Here is an 18653-nt window from a genome sequence, read left to right as displayed (position 1 = left end):
TGATTTCATTGAAAAATAATGTGTGTGGTATGTTCCTGATCTCTGTGGAAATGGGGGAGGACTCTTAAAATTCACAAGTGCTTTATATTTGGGCCAATTTAGAACTGAAAAGTAAGGATTGTTCTATTGAAAGAGCCAGATTGCCAAAAGGTCCTTTTGCTATCCACATGCTAAGCCTAAGTCTTTAAGTTAATCGATATCAGGCTGTGATCAATTATAACTTCTTTGTTTCCTGCATCATTGATTCTCCAAAGATGTGCCTTTTGAGAATTTGGGCTTCTTACAGTGCAATTTTCTATTGGTTAAAATTGTTTGGTTTAGAATTCAGTTTAAGCGTTATGTTTTAGGAAGGAATTACATACAAATATAATTTATCATAGCCTAGTAAGTCAGTACAATTTATCATTGCTTTGTTTTAGATATAAGTCCCTTTCCACATGCCTTGTTTCCCCTCTCCCCTCCTCTTTGTCCTCCTCTCTCTCCTCTTGCTTTTGCAGAGGATGGGAGAAGAGCTTTGTGCATGTTAGGCAAGAGCTCTACCACTGGGCTTTTCCCATCTCTAAAAACTGACTGTATCTTTAGTGACAGGAAGGGTTGTTCCCTGAAAAAAAAAAATCATAGCATTTTAAAGTTATCTACATTTTTGTTTGTTTGTTTGTATTTCGATGTACGATCTCACTGTAACTCAGGCTGACCTGGAATTCACTATGTAGTCTCAGGGTGGCCTCGAACTCATGGTGATCCACCTACCTCTGCCTTCCAAATGCTAGAATTAAAGGCGTGCGCCACCACGCCCAGCTAAAGTTATCTACTTTTTTTTTAACCGCATAATCCCTTATTAACTACGATAACTCATCTCTCCTTAACAAACTACCCATACAGAATTAAAACTTTTGACTACAGAGTACATTTAAAGCAAGGAAGACATGATGCTTAATGCTGTTGGTCTTCAAGGCCATTAGAAATCATTAGTTTAAGTTGTAAAACAATCAGATTATTTTAACCTACCCTCCTCATCTTGTGTGATTCCAAATCCAAATTTAGTTTACCTGGCATTTATTATTATAATAATATCTACTTTGGGCATGTCATTGTCACGTCTTAAACACATATTAACTTTGAGCAGATATCTAGAATTTTTAAAAGATAATTGTTTAAAACATAATTTTTTTTAAAAAAATTATTTATTTATTTATTTATTTGAGAGCGACAGACACAGAGAGAAAGACAGATAGAGGGAGAGAGAGAGAATGGGCGCGCCAGGGCTTCCAGCCTCTGCAAACGAACTCCAGACGCGTGCGCCCCCCTTGTGCATCTGGCTAACGTGGGACCTGGGGAACCGAGCCTCGAACCGAGGTCCTTAGGCTTCACAGGCAAGCGCTTAACCGCTAAGCCATCTCTCCAGCCCTAAAACATAATTTTAACTATTATATTTACATAGCATTTAAATTGTACGCATGTACGCATAGACATACCTCCCTTGGTTATGGGATTACACACGTGAGCGTCCAAAATAAATAGCCGACAACATCCCGCCTAGGTTTCTGTAATTTGAAATTTCAGGTTAATATTTTGTCTTCCTATAGAAACAAAGGATGGAGTTTGGTCCAAGACCAACTGATGCTCCGTCTGCACCATCGCCTCCTCCAACACCAGCTCCCATTCCGGTGCCCCTTCCACCTTCGATGCCAGCACCTGTTCCCGTGTCAAAGATCCCAGCAAAAGTCACCCGTCAGAACAGCAGCTCCAGTGACGGCGGCGGCAGTGTGGCCCGAGACGGCCAGCGATACAAGCAGCTTCCCGTGGACCGTGAGTTTCCCTGTTACGTACGAGGGCTACTCCTTAGCACTCACGTGGGCTTCCTTCCCTGCTCCCTAAGGAATCCTGAGACGCAAGAACCCCTCTCTCTCTGCTCTCTGGGGTGTGTGTTTCTTCTACACCACTCCGATGTCACGGTCATGGAGTGCGGAGCTGAGCCGGACGAGCTGGGATCATCCGTACGGGGAACTGTCACTCTCCCGTGGCGTGACTTTCAACAATGTCACAATCCTCCGCGTATCTGAGAGTCTGAAAAGTGGGGGTAGGGATTAATGCTGTCTAGGTCAAGTGTGACGATTGAAGTCGATTCTGCATGGCAAGGTCTAGGGTGGCAGAATGTTCTCCCCACACACAGCTCGGCCACCACCACCCTGGAGACATTTGGTCCTGTCGGGGGGGAGGGGCATTCCCTGGTAGTCACACTGAGACGTGCTACGGACTTCTGGTGGGTAGAGGTCGGGGCTCTTTGGCAGCACCCTGCATTGCACAGGATAGTGTCCTGCAACAGAATTATGTGCCCCAACGGTGGAGATGCTGGAGAGCATCTCTCGCTCTCCCTCTCCCTCCTTCTCTTCCCCTCTCCTCTCCTCTCCTTGCAGGAAAGTATCTTAACCACTGAGCCATAATTCACCATACTCTTACTTCACCTTTCCAAGTGTTAGGATTACAGGTGTGCACCATACCTGGGTTTTTGAAAATATTTAGTGTATTAAAAATGAATATATAAGCCGGGCGTGGTGGCGCACACCTTTAATCCCAGCCCTCGGGAGGCAGAGGTAGGAGGATCGCTGTGAGTTCGAGGCCACTCTGAGACTACATACTGAGTTCCAGGTCAGGCTGGGCCAGAGTGAGACCCTACCTTGAAAAAACAAAAACAAAAAAAACAAAAAAGAAAGCAAGAAAAGGAAAAGAATATATAGGGCTGAAGAGATGGCTTAGCAGTTAGGGTGCCTGCCTGCAAAGCCAAAGGACCCAGGTTTGATTTCATCAGTATCCACATGAAGCCAGATGCACGAGGAAGATGCATGTGTCTGGAGTTCGTTTGCAGTGACAAGAGGAGCTGGCTCACCCGTTCTCTCTCTCTAATAAATAAATAAAGTAAAATAGTTTAAATAATAAAAAAAAAAAGAATTATGTGCCCCCAAATGCTGACAGCACTGAGGTTGAAAACCCTGATTGATAATGACCAATGTGCAGCACATTCAAAACAGCGAGGAATGACAACAGGCTCCTCCGTTTTCTTCTCCTTCTCTTCCTCCTCTGTTTTCCCTCCTCTTCTTCCTCTTTTGGCTTCTCTTTTCCTCATATTGGCTATTCTCAACGCAGCCACAGTTGCTAGCTTAATTACCTGCCAACAACCACCTCCAACTTGCCCTCTAAAGTCAGACTTCATATTTTCATAGGTTTTGTTTGTTTGTTTTGTTTTTTCGAGATAAGGTCTCACTCTAGCTCAGGCTGACCTGGAATTCTCTATGTAGTCTCAGGCTGGCCTCGAACTCACGGTGATCCTCCTTCCTCTGCCTCCCCAGTGCTGGGATTAAAGGCGTGCGCCACCACGCCCGGCATCTTTTCATAACTTTAAATTTGACTTCTCATAAGGATGTTTTTCGTGAAAAATCACACTTAAATAAAATTGAAAGAAAAGACATTATAGACAACTTTGGATTATCCGTTATTGTTGGAGAAGAGTGATGTAAATTTTTATTTATTTATTTTGAGGCAGCTTCTCCCTCTAGCTCAAGTTGACCTGGCATTCTGTAGCTCAGGCTGGTTGGGAATTCACAACAATTCTACTTCGGCCTCTTGAGTGCTCTTGTCATCATGGGTTAAGCCACCAAACCCAGCTAGTGTAGAAGCTTTAAAAATGGAATGTAATTCTAAGACGGTTTTTGTTAGGCTTTGTATTATATGACACATCAGTTTAATGTTCTAATTATATCTATAAAGTATCATAAATTATTATTAGTAGTAGTGTCATTTAATGATATAGTATTTGTTATATAAAAGTCATGGAAAATTGGGCTTGGGAGATGAGATGGCTCAGCAGCTAAAGATGATGTCTTGCAAAGCCTGCTTTGACTCCCCAGCACCCATGTAAAGCCTGACGCCATGAGGCAGTGCCCGTGTCTGTATTCCACGTGCAGTTGCAAGAAGCCCTGGTGTGTCCGTTCTCTCTGTGTAAATATGTCTCTTTCTCCTCCTATTGTATTTTATTTTTTAAAACATTTTGTTCTTATTTATTCATTTACAAGAGAGAGAGAGAATGCGCACCAGCACCTCCAGTCACTGCAAACAAACTCTAAATGCATACACCACTTTGTAATGTGGGACCTGGGGAATTGAACCTGGGTCTTTAGGCTTCACAGGCAAGCACCTTAACCACTAAGCCATGTCTCCAGCCTGTTTCTCTTTCAATCTCTCTCTGTCTCAAATGAATAGAAATATTTTTGAAATCTCATGGAAGACCAAAACACAAAGATATTCCACTTACCTTCCGTGATGTGAGCATGTAAGTGATGAGTCAGCGTGTGTGCATCCTTCCTTCGTATAAGCATCCCTTTTGTGTAAATAGCCAATGGGTTACATTGCCCTGTACATTGTTTATGTCGTCAGAATGGGTGATTGCCTGACCTTTTTTTTTTAAAATTATTTATTTATTTATTTGAGAGCGACAGACACAGAGAGAAAGACAGAAAGAGGGAGAGAGAGAGAATGGGCGCGCCAGGGCTTCCAGCCTCTGCAAACGAACTCCAGACGCGTGCGCCCCCTGTGCATCTGGCTAACGTGGGACCTGGGGAACCGAGCCTCGAACCGGGGTCCTTAGGCTTCACAGGCAAGCGCTTAACCACTAAGCCATCTCTCCAGCCCTGTTTTTTTGTCTTTTTGAGGTAGGGTTTCACTCTAGCCCAGGCTGATCTGGAATTCATTATGTAGTCATGTAGTCTCAGGGTGGCCTCGAACTCATGGCCTTCCTCCTACCTCTGCCTCCTGAATGCTATGATTAAAGGCGTGCACCACCACGCCCGGCTCGCCAGCCTCATTTTGGAGATGAATCTCATCTCTGACATCTGGGTACATGTAATGAACTGTTAACCTGAGCTGAGGCTGGATCCCTTGGGCTCATATTCAGACTATATTCCTAAATGTTAAACTGGAATTTTCACCCTGTTTTTGTTACTTTTATACATACATACATATACATATATACACATACATACACATATATTTCATCTGAGTGAGTGATAGCCACATCGACTTAGCTATTATCATTCTTGGTAAATTAGAAATAATAAAACGATGATATGAGAGCCATTGCTGTCTCACTGTTGTAGAATTCTGCTTGGATGCAATATCTATAGGCCTGTATTTTGTTTTTACAAGCTGGTTTTAGACATGGCTTTCTTACCCAAAGCACAGCTAGCTGATTCACATAATCTGTTACTCACATTTGATGACAAGGAAACTAAAGAAGAAATGACATGCAGAAAATCAGTTAACTTTCTGTATAAATATGTTGACTGTAACTATAGTAAAATACAATATGTTATTATTATTTTTTAATATATGACTTTTATAAAAAAGATGGTTTTCCCCCATAGGCATTTAAGAAATAGTTTTTGGATGAGAAAGTTCTCCAAATGTTTTTATTGATTTCCCTAGGGAAAAATTCCCCTATAAGAAATGACTATTCTTTTCTGCATTCTTCCCACAAGTTTCTGACATTTCCCTGCTCTGGTACGTCAACACGATAATCTTTGACACAGGGGTAATCTTTTTCCAGTCCTCGGGTTGGAGTTCAGAGGCATCGCATCCCCATTGGGAGTGGTACGTGGGCTGGGACAGCTTGTCCTCTGTCCCCCTCTAAGAAACCCAAGAATAACCCAATGGGAACAAGGCCCAGCCTGGATCCCTTCAGGACGGAGCCTTCTCCTGATCATCGTGACTCATCATTTTCACATCTGGTTTTCACAAGTGAAAGTCTAACACACTGGCCTGTAAACAAACATCTCAGCCAAAATTAATGCACACACTCTTGCAATTGCTTTTGTAAACATCTCCTTTAAGATATCTCAAAAAGGTATATTAGAAAAAAAATTTTTGTTGTTTATTTTTATTTGAGAGCGACAGAGAGAGAGAGAATGGGCGCACCAGGGCCTCCAGCCACTGCAAACCAACTCCAGACACGTGCGCCCCCTTGTGCATCTGGCTAACGTGGGTCCTGGGGAATCGAGCCTCAAACTGGGGTCCTTAGGCTTCACAGGCAAGTGCCTAACTGCTAAGCCATCTCTCCAGCCCCATCAAAAAGGTATATATATATTTTTTTTAAATCCCTTTTTCTCAAAATGACTATTTTATGCTAGTACAGTTTTAGAGAACAGATTTTTTTCTTTTAGAAATAAGCAAACATAACTGAATGTGTGTTTATTGAGGGCCACATTTCTCTCAAAACATGCTTCTTCATGCTATTGCTTTCTTTGATCGCCATCGTAACTCCCCATAAAAGTGAAATGGGGGCTGGAGAGATTGCTGAGTGGTTAAGGCACTTGCCTGCAAAGACAACGGACCCAGTTTTGATTCCCCAGGACCCATGTAAGCCAGATGCATAAGATGGTGCATAAGTCTACAGTTCTTTGCACTGGCTAGAGGCCCTGGCACACCCATATCCTCTCTTTCTCTCTCTCTCCCTCTTTCCTAATGAATAAATAAAAATTTAAAAATATTTTAAAAGGTAAAAATAAATAAATAATAAAATGGAAGGACTTAGAATACTTCTAAAAAATTGTTACCAAATAGCCATGAACAAGGCCAAGAAGTCAAATGACTGCTTTTAAAATATAGCAAGTGGGCTAGAGAGATGGCTTAGCAGTTAAGCATTTGCCTGTGAAGCCTAAGAACCCTGGTTCAAGGCTTGATTTCCCAGTATCCACGTAAGCCAGATGCACAAGGTGGCACATGCATCTGAAGTTCGTTTGCAGTGGCTAGAGGCCCTGGTGCACCTATTCTCTCTCTCTCCCTCTCCCTCTCCCTCTCCTCCCCCTCTCCCTCTCTCTCTCTCTCTCTCTCTCTCTCTCTCTCTCTCTCTCTCTCTCTCTCTCTTTCTCTCCTTCTTTCTCTATGTCTGTCATTCTCAGATAAATAAATAAAAATAAATATAGCAAGAGCCAGGCATGGTGGTGCATGCTTGAATCCCAGCACTCAGGAGGCAGAGGTAGGAGGATTGCTGGGAGTTCGAGGCCACCCTGCACCCTGAGACTACATAGTGAATTCCAGGTCAGCCTGGGCTACAATAAGACCCTACCTTGAAAAACCAAAAGAAAAACAAAACAAAAAATAAAATAAAATATAGCAAGTGCCCGGAGGAGTGAGCCCTCTCTCTCTCTCTTTCTGTCTCCCTCTCTCTCTCTCTGCTGTGCGTTCAGATATCTGGAAGAGCTGCTTGGAGCCATCTGCCACGGAATCTGTTAAATAGTTGTCACAGGATCTAAAAAGCTCCTCTCTCGCTTTTAGAGATGCCAACACTTCAGCCGCTTTGCATTTCTTCCATTGCCTTTGAAACGTTAGACCTTTTATTCGAGTTCAATCTTCTGTAATCAGAAGTGTTATTGTAGAAAGAGGTGTGAAGGTTTAGTCAGCTTTGAAGCATGCTGGAACATTGAAATCTGACACCAGAAGCCATGAGCATGTTTGAGACTGATTTCTCTATAGTCCCCCGAGGAAGACTTTAGAGTGATCATCAGTTCAGTGGGGAGGTCAATGGGGAAGAAGGCAAATCTTTAGTCATGATATTTTTGTCCCATGACTTTGAGAAGGACCCATGTACTATGAGACAGAATGCAGTAGGGATTTAAAGGAGTTAACTAATGAAATGCATGTAATATATGATTTGATAGAGCAGAGACCTTTCCAGATCTCTCCCTTCTTTCATGCCTTTTTCTTTCTGTCCTTTTCTTTTAACTTCTCCAAGGTTTCCTAAATACTTGAGGCCTTAGAAACACATGAGACTGTAATAGCATTGTCTGAACATTTTATGTTTTACTTATTTCCCAAGGTCACCAAACATTTTCTCAAACACTTTCCTTGAAGGAAAAAAAAAAAAAAGCACAGAACAATGCAACTGGTCACAACAAGCTCCCTTAGTAACCACATCATGGCCACTTGCCAAATTATTTAACTTAATTATAAAACTTTTTTAAAAAAATTCTTGAAAATATATATAAATAACTTAATATGCCTGGCCACAGAAAGCTCTTTTAGTGACTATATCATGGCCACTTGCCAAGAGGTCACACTTTTCAATAGAGGTGGGCATGGGAGCCATGTGGATACATGAGGGAAAAGTATTTCAGGCAAAAGAGCCCAGAATGGCCCTTAAATATGAAAGTACCAGTAAAACCACTGAAGCTGGAATAGGAATCGGGATGAGAAAAGTGTAGTTTCCTGAGAGGCAGCAGTTATGTAGGATTTCTGGGAATAGTGTGGATCTTCTAGAAGTGTTTGGAGCAGTAGATTTGCAATATCTACTTTATGTTTCAAAAGCATCATTCTAAGGCTAGAGAGATGGCTCAGCAGTTAAGGTATTTGCCCGCAAAGTCAAAAGACCTCGGTTTGATTCCCCCAGGACCCACATAAGCCAGATGCACAAAGGGGCGCACGCATCTGGAGTTCATGTGCAGTGGCTGGAGGCCCTGGTGCATCCATGTTTTCTTCTCCCTCGCCTCTTTCTCTCTCTCAAATAAATAAATAAAAATCAAATATTTTTAAAAAGCATGATTCTAGCTGTGATACCAAGCAGAGGATACAGAGGGAAGGGCATTGTGGGAGAGCGTGGAGACAGACATCGACCTGTTCATGTCGGTGGCTAACTCCAAGCTGGAGACAGAAACAATGGAATGAATGAAGCTGTTGCATTTGGCTACATTCTGCTCATAGGGAAACCACTGGAATTTGCTGGTGGAGTCAGTGTCATGTAGGGCGAATGGTAGATGTCATATGTATTTATATGTTAACCAGAGGAAATGGAATTGCTGTGAACTGAGGGAGGGAGAAGCGTCTCAAAGGAAGTCACAGAAAGCTTGATAAAAACAAACTTCAGACCCGGAATTCAGAATTGGCCCTGTTATAGTTGAGGGATAATTTTGGACACTTAATGACTGGGAGCACCAATAAATACATGGGCTCACATAGTCAGCAGTGGAGAAAGAACTTGGTGGTCACCAGCTTTGACGTGGCCTCGAGAGGAGGCTAGTGAGACCTGGGGAGTCTGTGTGTTTTAACAGTGCTCCGAGAAGGACATGGAGAAGGGGGCCAGTGACACTGAGGAGCTGCAAAAGCAGGTGGGGACCTGGAGGCACCAGTTACCCTGGACAGTCCTGATGGGCTACATGAGGGGCCGCTGGGAAAGAATTGACCCCTGGATGGAACGGTGCACTGAAGTCGGGGAGACGGATGCGATCAGTTGGATGGCAGTGAACCTAAGAGAAAAGAGGTCCATAAGAGTGAATTCCAGGGCTGGAGAGATGGCTTAGCGGTTAAGCGCTTGCCTGTGAAGCCAAAGGACCCCGGTTCGAGGCTCGGTTCCCCAGGTCCCACGTTAGCCAGATGCACAAGGGGGGGCACACATCTGGAGTTCGTTTGCAGAGGCTGGAAGCCCTGGCACGCCCGTTCTCTCTCTCTCCCTCTATCTGTCGTTCTCTCTGTGTCTGTCGCTCTCAAAAAGTAAAAAATAAAATAAATAAAATAAAATAAAAAAAGAATGAATCCCAGTTAGCTAGCACAAACCAGTGTTCACGGTTTGCTTGCAGAGGAGCAGGGAATGGGCAGCCGAGGGTAGGAAAGCTATTTCAAGGTGCATGAAGTGATGGCTAGAGAAACATCTGGTGAGATGGCAGAGACATTAACCACACACAAAGGAAATTACTGGCAGGGTATTTGAATAAGCCAAGAATCTGGTGCCTAGGGTCACCAGAGGGACTAGGCAGGCGTAGGAAGCACTTCAACTGGTATAATGGGGAGGATAGAAATGGTACGAAGGACAACCATGAAGGTTATTTATTATTTACTTTTTAAAATTCTTATGGCTTTTTTTTTTTTTTTCTGAGGTAGGAACTCATTCTGGCTCAGGCTGACCTGGAATTCACTATGTAGTCTCAGGGTGGCCTCGAACTCATGGCAATCCTCCCTCCTGTGCTTCCTGAGTGCTGGGATTAAAGACCTGCAGTACCACGCCTGGCTTGTTTTAAATAAATTCTTATAATATTTTAATCTTTTTTATTTATTTGGAGATAGAGAGAGACAGAGAGGCAGGGAGGATGGGAGAGGGAGAGAATGGGCACGTCAGGGCCTCCAGAACTCCAGACACATGTACCACCTTGTACATTTGACTTATGTGGGTCCTGGGGAGTTAAACCTTGATCCTTTGACTTTGCAGGCAAACATCTAACCACTAAGCCATCTCTCCACACTGATTTGCTCTTTTTTTTTTTGAAACAGAGTATCACTGTGTAGCCCAGGCCGGCCTGGAACTCGCTGCGCACTCTGAAGGTTTTGTTAACTACTCTCTTTTATTCAGAAGATGGGAAGTGATTGATATTGTCGGGGTTAAGGATGATGGAAACTGGTTTGGAAGGTTGCAGGTTGAGCAGACGATTCTAAATACCTGGCTAAGACAGAGGTAATTCTAGAAGGTCTCAACCTGCGCTCTCTGACCTTCAGGGCCAGACGCTGTGCTGTGCTGTGGGAGGCTGGCAGTAGGCATCGTCACATGTTTTGTGTGTCCCGGGCATCTACCCACCACGTGGCAACGGCAGGCACCTCCCTTTAGAGCCTGCAAGTGAGGCAGGCAGAAATATCTCTGGACATTGCCAACTGCTTCGTGTGATCACCATTGGCCCTGGCCAAGGCCCCACTAGTTGAAAGCCATGTATCATGATTACCTGGAGTGTGAACAGCCTAGTGGATCACGAACTGAGCATGAGGTCACTCAGCACCACTGCGTCGCATTCAGTGGAGTGGGCGTGGGCCCAGCCGGCGCAAGAGCATTGGCTTAATTAACCAGGGCCAAGTACAACAGAGTGAAGAGAAGGGCTAGGGAATTGCCTTAATGGGGGCACTGGAGAGATGGCTTAGCGGTTGAAGCGTTTGCCTGCGAAGCCTGAGGACCCAGGTTCGATTCCTCAGGACCCACATACAAAGTGTCTGAAGTTTATTTGTAGTGGCTGAAGGCCCTTGTGTACCCATTCTCTCCCTCCCTCTCTCTTTCTCTCTCTCTCTGTGAAATAAATAAAATAATTAATCATGGAATTTATGCTGGGGGTAGGGAAGGGAGGGAGATGGTAAGAGGCCTGGTTGTAAGCCCTGTTGGTGCCCAGGGTTGATGGGTAGCAAGGTGGTAAAGAGAGGAACATCATGTTAGGGGTGTTTAAACACGAATCCCCGCTGTTGCCATCCAGGAAGGAAGTCCCAGATGGAGGAGGTTCAGGACGAGCTCTTCCAGAGACTCACCATCGGCCGGAGCGCCGCACAGAAGAAGTTCCACGTGCCACGGCAGAACGTGCCAGTTGTGAACATCACGTATGACTCCACCCCGGAGGACGTGAAGACCTGGCTACAGTCGAAGGGGTTCAACCCTGTGTAAGTCCTTCGTAGTCCCGTGTGTACCCCAACCCTTGTTTCCAGCAGGGTCATTAACGTGCTACAGAGGACTGTGCGTGTGTGTGATGCATGTGTGTGCAAGTGCACGTGTCCAAATGCGTACACATGCAGAGGCCAGAGACAGACGTCAGGTGTCCTTCTCTATCCTCTGCCGCCCCATCCCCCTGAGACAGAGCCGCCCGCTGGACCGGGAGCTCCCTGTTTATTTGTTTATTTTGGTTAGATTGGCTGACCAGTGAGCCCCAGCAATATTCCTATCTCTGTTCTCCTCAGCACAGGAGTTATAGGCATGGACAGCCATGCCTGGCCTTTTGCGTTGGTTCTTGGGGTCAAACTCGGGTCCTCAAAATTGCGCAGCAAGCACCCTCAGCTGCTGAGCCATCTCCTCAGCCCCTGCAAAGGACTCTGAAAAGGTGTAAGAGCCTTGCCGGGTGTGGTGGTGCATGCTTTTAATCCCAGCACTCGGGAGACAGAGGTAGGAAGAGCGACGTGAGTTGGAGATCACTCTGAAACTAGACTGAATTCCAGGTCAGCCTGGGCTACAGTGAGACCTTACCTCAAAAAACAAACAACACACAACAACAACAAAAAGAGGTGTAAAAGCCCAGATACCTTCTTGATTCTATATTCAAGAAATGGTGGGCAGGGGGGCTGGAGAGATGGCTTAGCGGTTAAGGTACTTGCCTGGGAATCCAAAGGACCCAAGTTCAATCTCTCTTCAGACCCCCCATAAGCCAGAGGCACAAAAGGCGTGGCGAGCACAAGGTTGCACATGCCCACTAGGTGGCGCCAGTGTCTGGAGTTCAATTACAGTGGCTGAGGCCCAGGTGTACCAATTCTCTCTCATTCTCTCACTTTCTCTAAAAAACTAATTAAAACGAAAAAGAAATGAGGGGGCTGGAGAGATGGCTCAGCAGTTAAGGCACTTGCCTACAAAGCCTAAGGACCCATGTTCGACTCTCCAGATCCCACATTAGCCAGACACACAAAGGTGAGGCAAGCTCAAGGTCACACATGCCCACTAGGTGGCGCAGGCATCTGGTGTTCAATTGCAGTGGCTGAGGCCCTGGAGCACCAGCTCTCTCTGTCTCTCTCTCAAAAATAAAAAATAAGAGTTCAACCTTATATAGTAAATTTGAGGCTAGCCTGGAACGCATGTGACCCTATCTCAAGATAGCAAAGGAAAGAGAAAAGAGAGAGAGAGAAAGGTGGAAAGAACAGAAGGAGATCCAGAAATTTTTCTTCTGTTGTTTCCTGGGCAATTGTATTCGTGTCTCAGGCCTGACAGAAGGTGCAGGAAGGGTTTGTTCTGGCTCACAGTCTGAGGATTCATTGTGGTAGGGAAGACCGCGCAGTAGGAGCAGAAGACACTGGTCACATGCACGCACATCAGGAAGCAGAGGCCACTGAGGGCTTCTGCTCCGCCTACTTGGTCCTCCTTCCTTCAGGGCGAAGCCGGGCCTGTGGGATGGTGATGCCTGTAGATAGGATGGATGGGCCTCTTCATCCCAGTTAACCTCATCTAGAATCTCCCTCACACACATGCCCAGAGATTTGTCTCCTAGATGAGTCCCGATCCGATCAAGTTCACAATGGAGATTAATCGTCACAGTACTATTTTTCTGGATTGTTTTTCTTTCTCCCTCCCCGCCTCAGGACCGTCAATAGTCTTGGAGTGTTGAATGGTGCACAGCTCTTCTCTCTCAATAAAGATGAACTGAGATCAGTGTGTCCTGAAGGGGCCAGAGTCTTTAGCCAAATCACCGTGCAGAAGGCCGCACTAGAGGTAAGGCACGTGACATGCACCTTCTGTTTTACTGCTGAGGAAAACAGACAACAAGAGAGCTCTAGAAACAGCAGTGAACGTCCACACTGCGCCCCGTTTCCCTTCCTTGCAGAGCTGAACTAAACTGGACTCCTCGGCGTTTAGAAGTTTGTCACTGGGTCCCATCAGTCGGCCATTATTTTGAAAGTATAAACGCCTAAAGCAGCTTGAAATTTACAGTCAGGTTGTAGGTCACGTAGAGCCTTCCTGTTTCCCTGTTATTTTCCTTGTCATGTGTTGTCATGGGTCTGGGTGTTGTGCACATGCATGTGTGTGCATGTGTGTATGGCCGTGTATGCATGTGAGCAAGTGTGGGGGCATGTGTGTGCCATGGTGATGGTGGTGGTGTGTGTGTGGGGGGGTGATGTCCACGCCCAGGGACCTACCTACTTACATCTCTCCATCACTGGGATGGGTTCAGCCATATGCCACTATGCCTGGCATCTTACATGGCTTCTGGAGATTTGAACTCAGGACCTCATGTTTGCACAGCAAGCATTTTACCTACCGAGCCCTTTTGCCTGCACGTCTGTTAGCCCCTATCCGTAGTACGCTTGTCCATGTTCATGTTCAGGGAGATTAATTCTTTATAAATTCCCCCTTAATGAAGCTTCAGGTTTATTTATTTATTTATTTTTATTTTTTAATTTTTGTTTATTTTTATTTATTTACTTGACAGTGACAGAGAGAAAGAGATGGAGACATAGACAGAATGGGCGCGCCAGGGCCGCCAGCCACTGCAAACAAACTTCAGACACGTGCGCCCCCTTGTGCATCTGGCTAACGTGGGTCCTGGGGAACTGAGCCTCGAACCGGGGTCCTTAGGCTTCACAGGCAAGCGCTTAGCCATCTCTCCAGCCCCAGATTTATTTTTTTAATCATTTATTTTTATTTATTTATTTGCAAGCAGATAGAGAGAGAGAGAGAAGAGAGACAGAGAGACACGTTATGGGCACGTAACAGCCTCTAGCCACTGCAAACAAACTCCAGGCTCACGTGCCCCTTGTGCATCTGGCTTACGTGGATACTGGAGAATCGATCCTTGGTCCTTAGGCTTTGCAGGCATACGCCTTAACTGCTAAGCCGTCTCTCCACCCCCTTCAGGTTTACTTTTAGGACATTGAACAAAAAGCATGATGTGCTCGTTTTATAGCATTAACCGCTGCTGTAGGAACTTGAAATTTCCTGAAAGAAACTCGTACCTGGAGGGGCTCATGTCTCAAAGGGGCTCTTTTGCCTGTTGCTCATATTCAGTTTGGGGGTCCCGGTAGGGTGCAGGTCATAAGGTTTTAATCAAGACCAGCTGGAGCTGCCCATGGCGGTGCAGAGTTTTAATCCCGGGACTGAGGAGGTAGAAGCAGAAAAGCCAATTCAAGTAGCCAGAGCTTCAGATCCTGCCCCAAAGAAGCAAAAGTCATGGCTGTATTTCTTAAGCCTAGTTATTGATCCAAAATGTCAGGAAGGAAGTATTAAAGAGAAGTCTGAAGAAAATTAGTTAGTCTAGTTGTATATGTAAAAGCAAGGGAGTAAATATGTGCCCAGTCTGTTAAATGCTGTGCTCAAAATAGGCTATGTGAACATTGGAGTTACATCTCACAGCTCTTAATTGTTTTGTGAAAATTTTACTCAAACTCCAAAAATGTAGAATTTAGCATGAAATGGATACTTAATTATTTTACAGCTAAATTATGTAAATTGAGCGGGTAAATAACTCACTCATGGTAAAAGTTTTATCCTGCAACCATTCTTAATCAAGAATAATGATATTGGGCTGGAGAGATGGCTTAGCGGCTAAACGCTTGCCTGTGAAGCCTAAGGACCTCTGTTCGAGGCTCAATTCCCCAGGACCCGCGTAAGCCAGATACACACGGAGGCACATGCATCTGAAGTTCGTTTGCAGTGGTTGGAGGCTCTGGTGTGCCCATTCTCTCTCTTTCCCTCTTTTTGTCTCCCTGTCTGTCTCTCAAATAAATAAATAAAAATAAACAAAAATTTAAAAAGACTAATGATATTACCCTAAGAATTTTTTCTCCCACATTGAGCTTGAAGGTTTTATGTTAGACGATTGCTATTTTGAATTACGAATAGGAGTCCCATCTTTTCTCAAGTAGTTTTGTTACTGTTATACATTCTAATCTTAAGAATGCACGAATGGGGGCTGGAGAGATGGCTTAGCAGTTAAGCGCTTGCCTGTGAAGCCTAAGGACCCCGGTTCGAGGCTCGGTTCCCCAGGTCCCACGTTAGCCAGATGCACAAGGGGGCGCACGCGTCTGGAGTTCATTTGCAGAGGCTGGAAGCCCTGGCGCGCCCATTCTCTCTCTCTCCCTCTATCTGTCTTTCTCTCTGTGTCTGTTGCTCTCAAATAAATAAATAAAAAATTAAAAAAAAAAAAGAATGCACGAATGGGGCTGGAGAGGTGGCTTAGCGGTTAAGCGCTTGCCTGTGAAGCCTAAGGACCCCGGTTCGAGGCTCAATTCCCCAGGACCCACGTTAGCCAGGTGTACAAGGGGGCACATGCATCTGGAGTTCGTTTGCAGTGGTTGGAGGCCGTGGCGCGCCCATTTTCTCTCTCTATCTGCTTCTTTCTCTCTGTCTGTTGCTCTCAAATAAAAAAAAATGAACAAAAAAATTAAAAAAAAAAAAAAGAATGCACAAATGAAGCCAGGCGTGGTGGTGCATGCCTTTAAGGCCAGCACTCGGGAGGCAGAGGTAGGGGGATCACTGTGAGTTCGCAGCCAGCCTGAGACTACATAGTGAATTCCAGATCAGCCTGAGCTACAGTGAGACTCTACTTTGACAAAGAGGAAAAGAAAAAAGAAAAAAAAAAAAAGTATAAATGAGAAACTGTCTTAAGTAAAAAAACAAGCATAAATTACTTCTCCAGAGTATGTTGGGAAATTTTATATACCTCAAATTTCTGAAAACCTTTCTCATGGGATTACTTGTTTCTGTCACTGGCCCAAAGTGCTACTCACTAGGGCCTGTTGCTCCCGAGTCCTTTGGGAGCGCCTTGTGACAGACACTGACTTTGGGGGTTCTTCATGTCCTCGGCCACCCTCCTTTCTCACCATTTTGGGGAGCTAGTTCCTCTCTTATCTTTCCCCCATGTTGCCAGAGATTTCTGTTACAAGTGGACCTGAGGACGTAGTGTGCTGTGTGAGTCTGCTCTCTGAATTCTCCTGTTTCCGAATCTTCTAAAGGAAGGTGAACGTCTTGCTTGACTCTTTACAGCTGGGGAGATGACAAAGTTAGCAAGTTGTTTCTTTTACCAACATGGGGGTCTCACTTTGCTCCCTAGTACCCCCATGAAACCCTTGGACAATGACGGTGCATGGCTGTAAGGAGGCAGAGACAGGAGGGTCTCAGGGCCCCTCTTACCAGCCTGTCTAGCCTATTTGGTGGCCTCCAGGTCAATGGGAGACCCTGTCCTAACGGAGATGGTTGGCATTTCTCGAGGACGACACCTGAGATTGTCCGTGGCCTCTGGAGAATACACACATGGGTTCTTTGACAGCTGACGATTTCTGTACTTATTATGCACAGATCACAAGTCTTTTGTCAAATCTAGAATATTCCACATGCACGAATGAGCTGTCCTCATCAGTTTTCCAATGAAAGACAAAGCAAACGAACTGCCTGGAGACATTTCACATCAGAAACCGTTAGTAATGTGACGTGCTAGGGGAGACTTTAGTTTTCTTGATGAAATGTTGGGGACACAGTGGACTGTCGCACTTTCATCTTATGGTCACAAGGGACACCCGGTAACCGCCCTGTGTGCACCGTGTCTTTCAGGACAGCAGCGGCAGTTCTGAGCTGCAAGAAATCATGCGGAGGCGGCAGGAAAAAATCAGCGCCACCGCCAGCGACTCGGGAGTGGAGTCCTTCGACGAAGGGAGCGGCCACTAACATGCTGTTGGTTTGCTTGTTGCTCAAACTCCGTGGTTCTTGGCATTACTCCAACATGCTTTGTTTTAAGAAGCCTGGAAGGGAATGTCACATGCATTTCGCTTGGGAGAGGTAACTTATTGTCCGAAGGAAACAGCGTCCACCTGAGGAAGCAGAGCATTTGCTATGGTGCCCGTCCTTTTGATGAACCCTGAAAAGTTTTAGACAGGATGCTTTTGACCTTCAGAGAGATTTTTCCCACTTCATCAAGACTCTCCCTATTGCATTCATTATCTCACTTTCATCTCATGACATAAGTAGCAATACTTGGACAATGGTGATCTTATTCCATGGCAACAGAGAAAAGAAGTCGCCCGTCATTGGAAACCTTAGTGTTCAGCTGTGGGTGGCTACGGTGACTGCCACCCAGGGAGAGGTGCCCCTAGGCTGGCCGCTGCTTACGTAGATCTCTCTGACATACCCTGTGATAGAACATTTGGACTTATTTAAAGTTCTTAATGCCAACAGTTAAAAAAAAAAAAGATAAAATATTTGAATGAAGTGTACAGTATAGCCAGACTTTGAACGTGCAAATATACAACTGTCGAGCATTCCCAAGACATTTGTTTCTCATAGCTCTGTTGATTGTGAACTCTTGCATAGCTTGTATTTTGATTTACTTAATATTCTGTTACTATGTATACTGTGTAATTAATTGCATATGAGAAAGCACAAATGGGGGAAAACTCATATACATTCAAAGCCTATCAAAGTAAGTAGCCCACATTGGTGTGTATTTACAGTATTTTGCTTAATGAAGGCCCCAGTTATGAATATTGGTATAAGAGGTAAAAGGGTATTGGGGCCATCTTATGTGTTTTATCTGTGTAACAAGAAATAATTTACACGTCCTTTAATCCTGTGAAAGATTCTAGATTGAGAAAAGAAAGATACTTAACCTTCAACAAATGTTATTTTTGGAAACACGCTGTTTTGTCATTAAATGTTATATTATTTCACATATATAAAGCAGATGTTATGTAAGAATGTTGTATATTTTAACATAAATCCATTTAGAGAGATTATCTAGATTCATTAACTTTTCATAGTGCCTTTTCACACGAGTCAGCGGAAAAGTCTGCAATAAACAGTATTTGCTGTCTGTTAATAAATGGCTTCTGTTTCTCTGGCAAACAGGGTTTCACTTTGTAGACTGGGAATCAGCATTCAATGGAATGGGCCTACTTACAGAGAAAAACAAGTCGGCTCCAACTTGCTTCTTCGTGTGTAGAAACAGGAATACTTCCACGTGTTTCTTTTGTCTACCTGTTTCATCACCTGTTCCTTCTAGCATCAAGTCAAACTGGTAGCAGTGGGCTGGAGAGACGGCTTAGCATTTAAGCTCTTGCCTGTGAAGCCTAAGGACCCCGGTTCGAGGCTCCATTCCTCAGGAACCACGTTAGCCAGATGC

The 18653-nt window shown here is 44.7% G+C and overlaps 1 protein-coding gene across 2 annotated transcripts in view; it reads left to right on the top strand.

The window, feature by feature from the left end:
* Nucleotides 1-18354, top strand: part of Eps8 (epidermal growth factor receptor pathway substrate 8) — a 144645-nt gene extending 126291 nt beyond the window's left edge. For both annotated transcript variants that reach the window (XM_045139499.1, XM_045139500.1), the window contains exons 18-21: nucleotides 1587-1809; nucleotides 11268-11448; nucleotides 13126-13255; nucleotides 17090-18354. In XM_045139499.1, coding sequence (XP_044995434.1) covers nucleotides 1587-1809; nucleotides 11268-11448; nucleotides 13126-13255; nucleotides 17090-17203 — 648 coding nt within the window. In that variant the 3' untranslated portion in view covers nucleotides 17204-18354. The remainder of the gene's footprint in view (nucleotides 1-1586; nucleotides 1810-11267; nucleotides 11449-13125; nucleotides 13256-17089) is intronic.
* The last annotated feature ends 299 nt before the right edge of the window (nucleotides 18355-18653 follow it).

Source organism: Jaculus jaculus, chromosome 22 (assembly GCF_020740685.1).
Source record: "Jaculus jaculus isolate mJacJac1 chromosome 22, mJacJac1.mat.Y.cur, whole genome shotgun sequence".
NCBI lineage: Eukaryota > Metazoa > Chordata > Mammalia > Rodentia > Dipodidae > Jaculus > Jaculus jaculus.
This window is presented reverse-complemented; position numbering and strand designations above follow the sequence as displayed.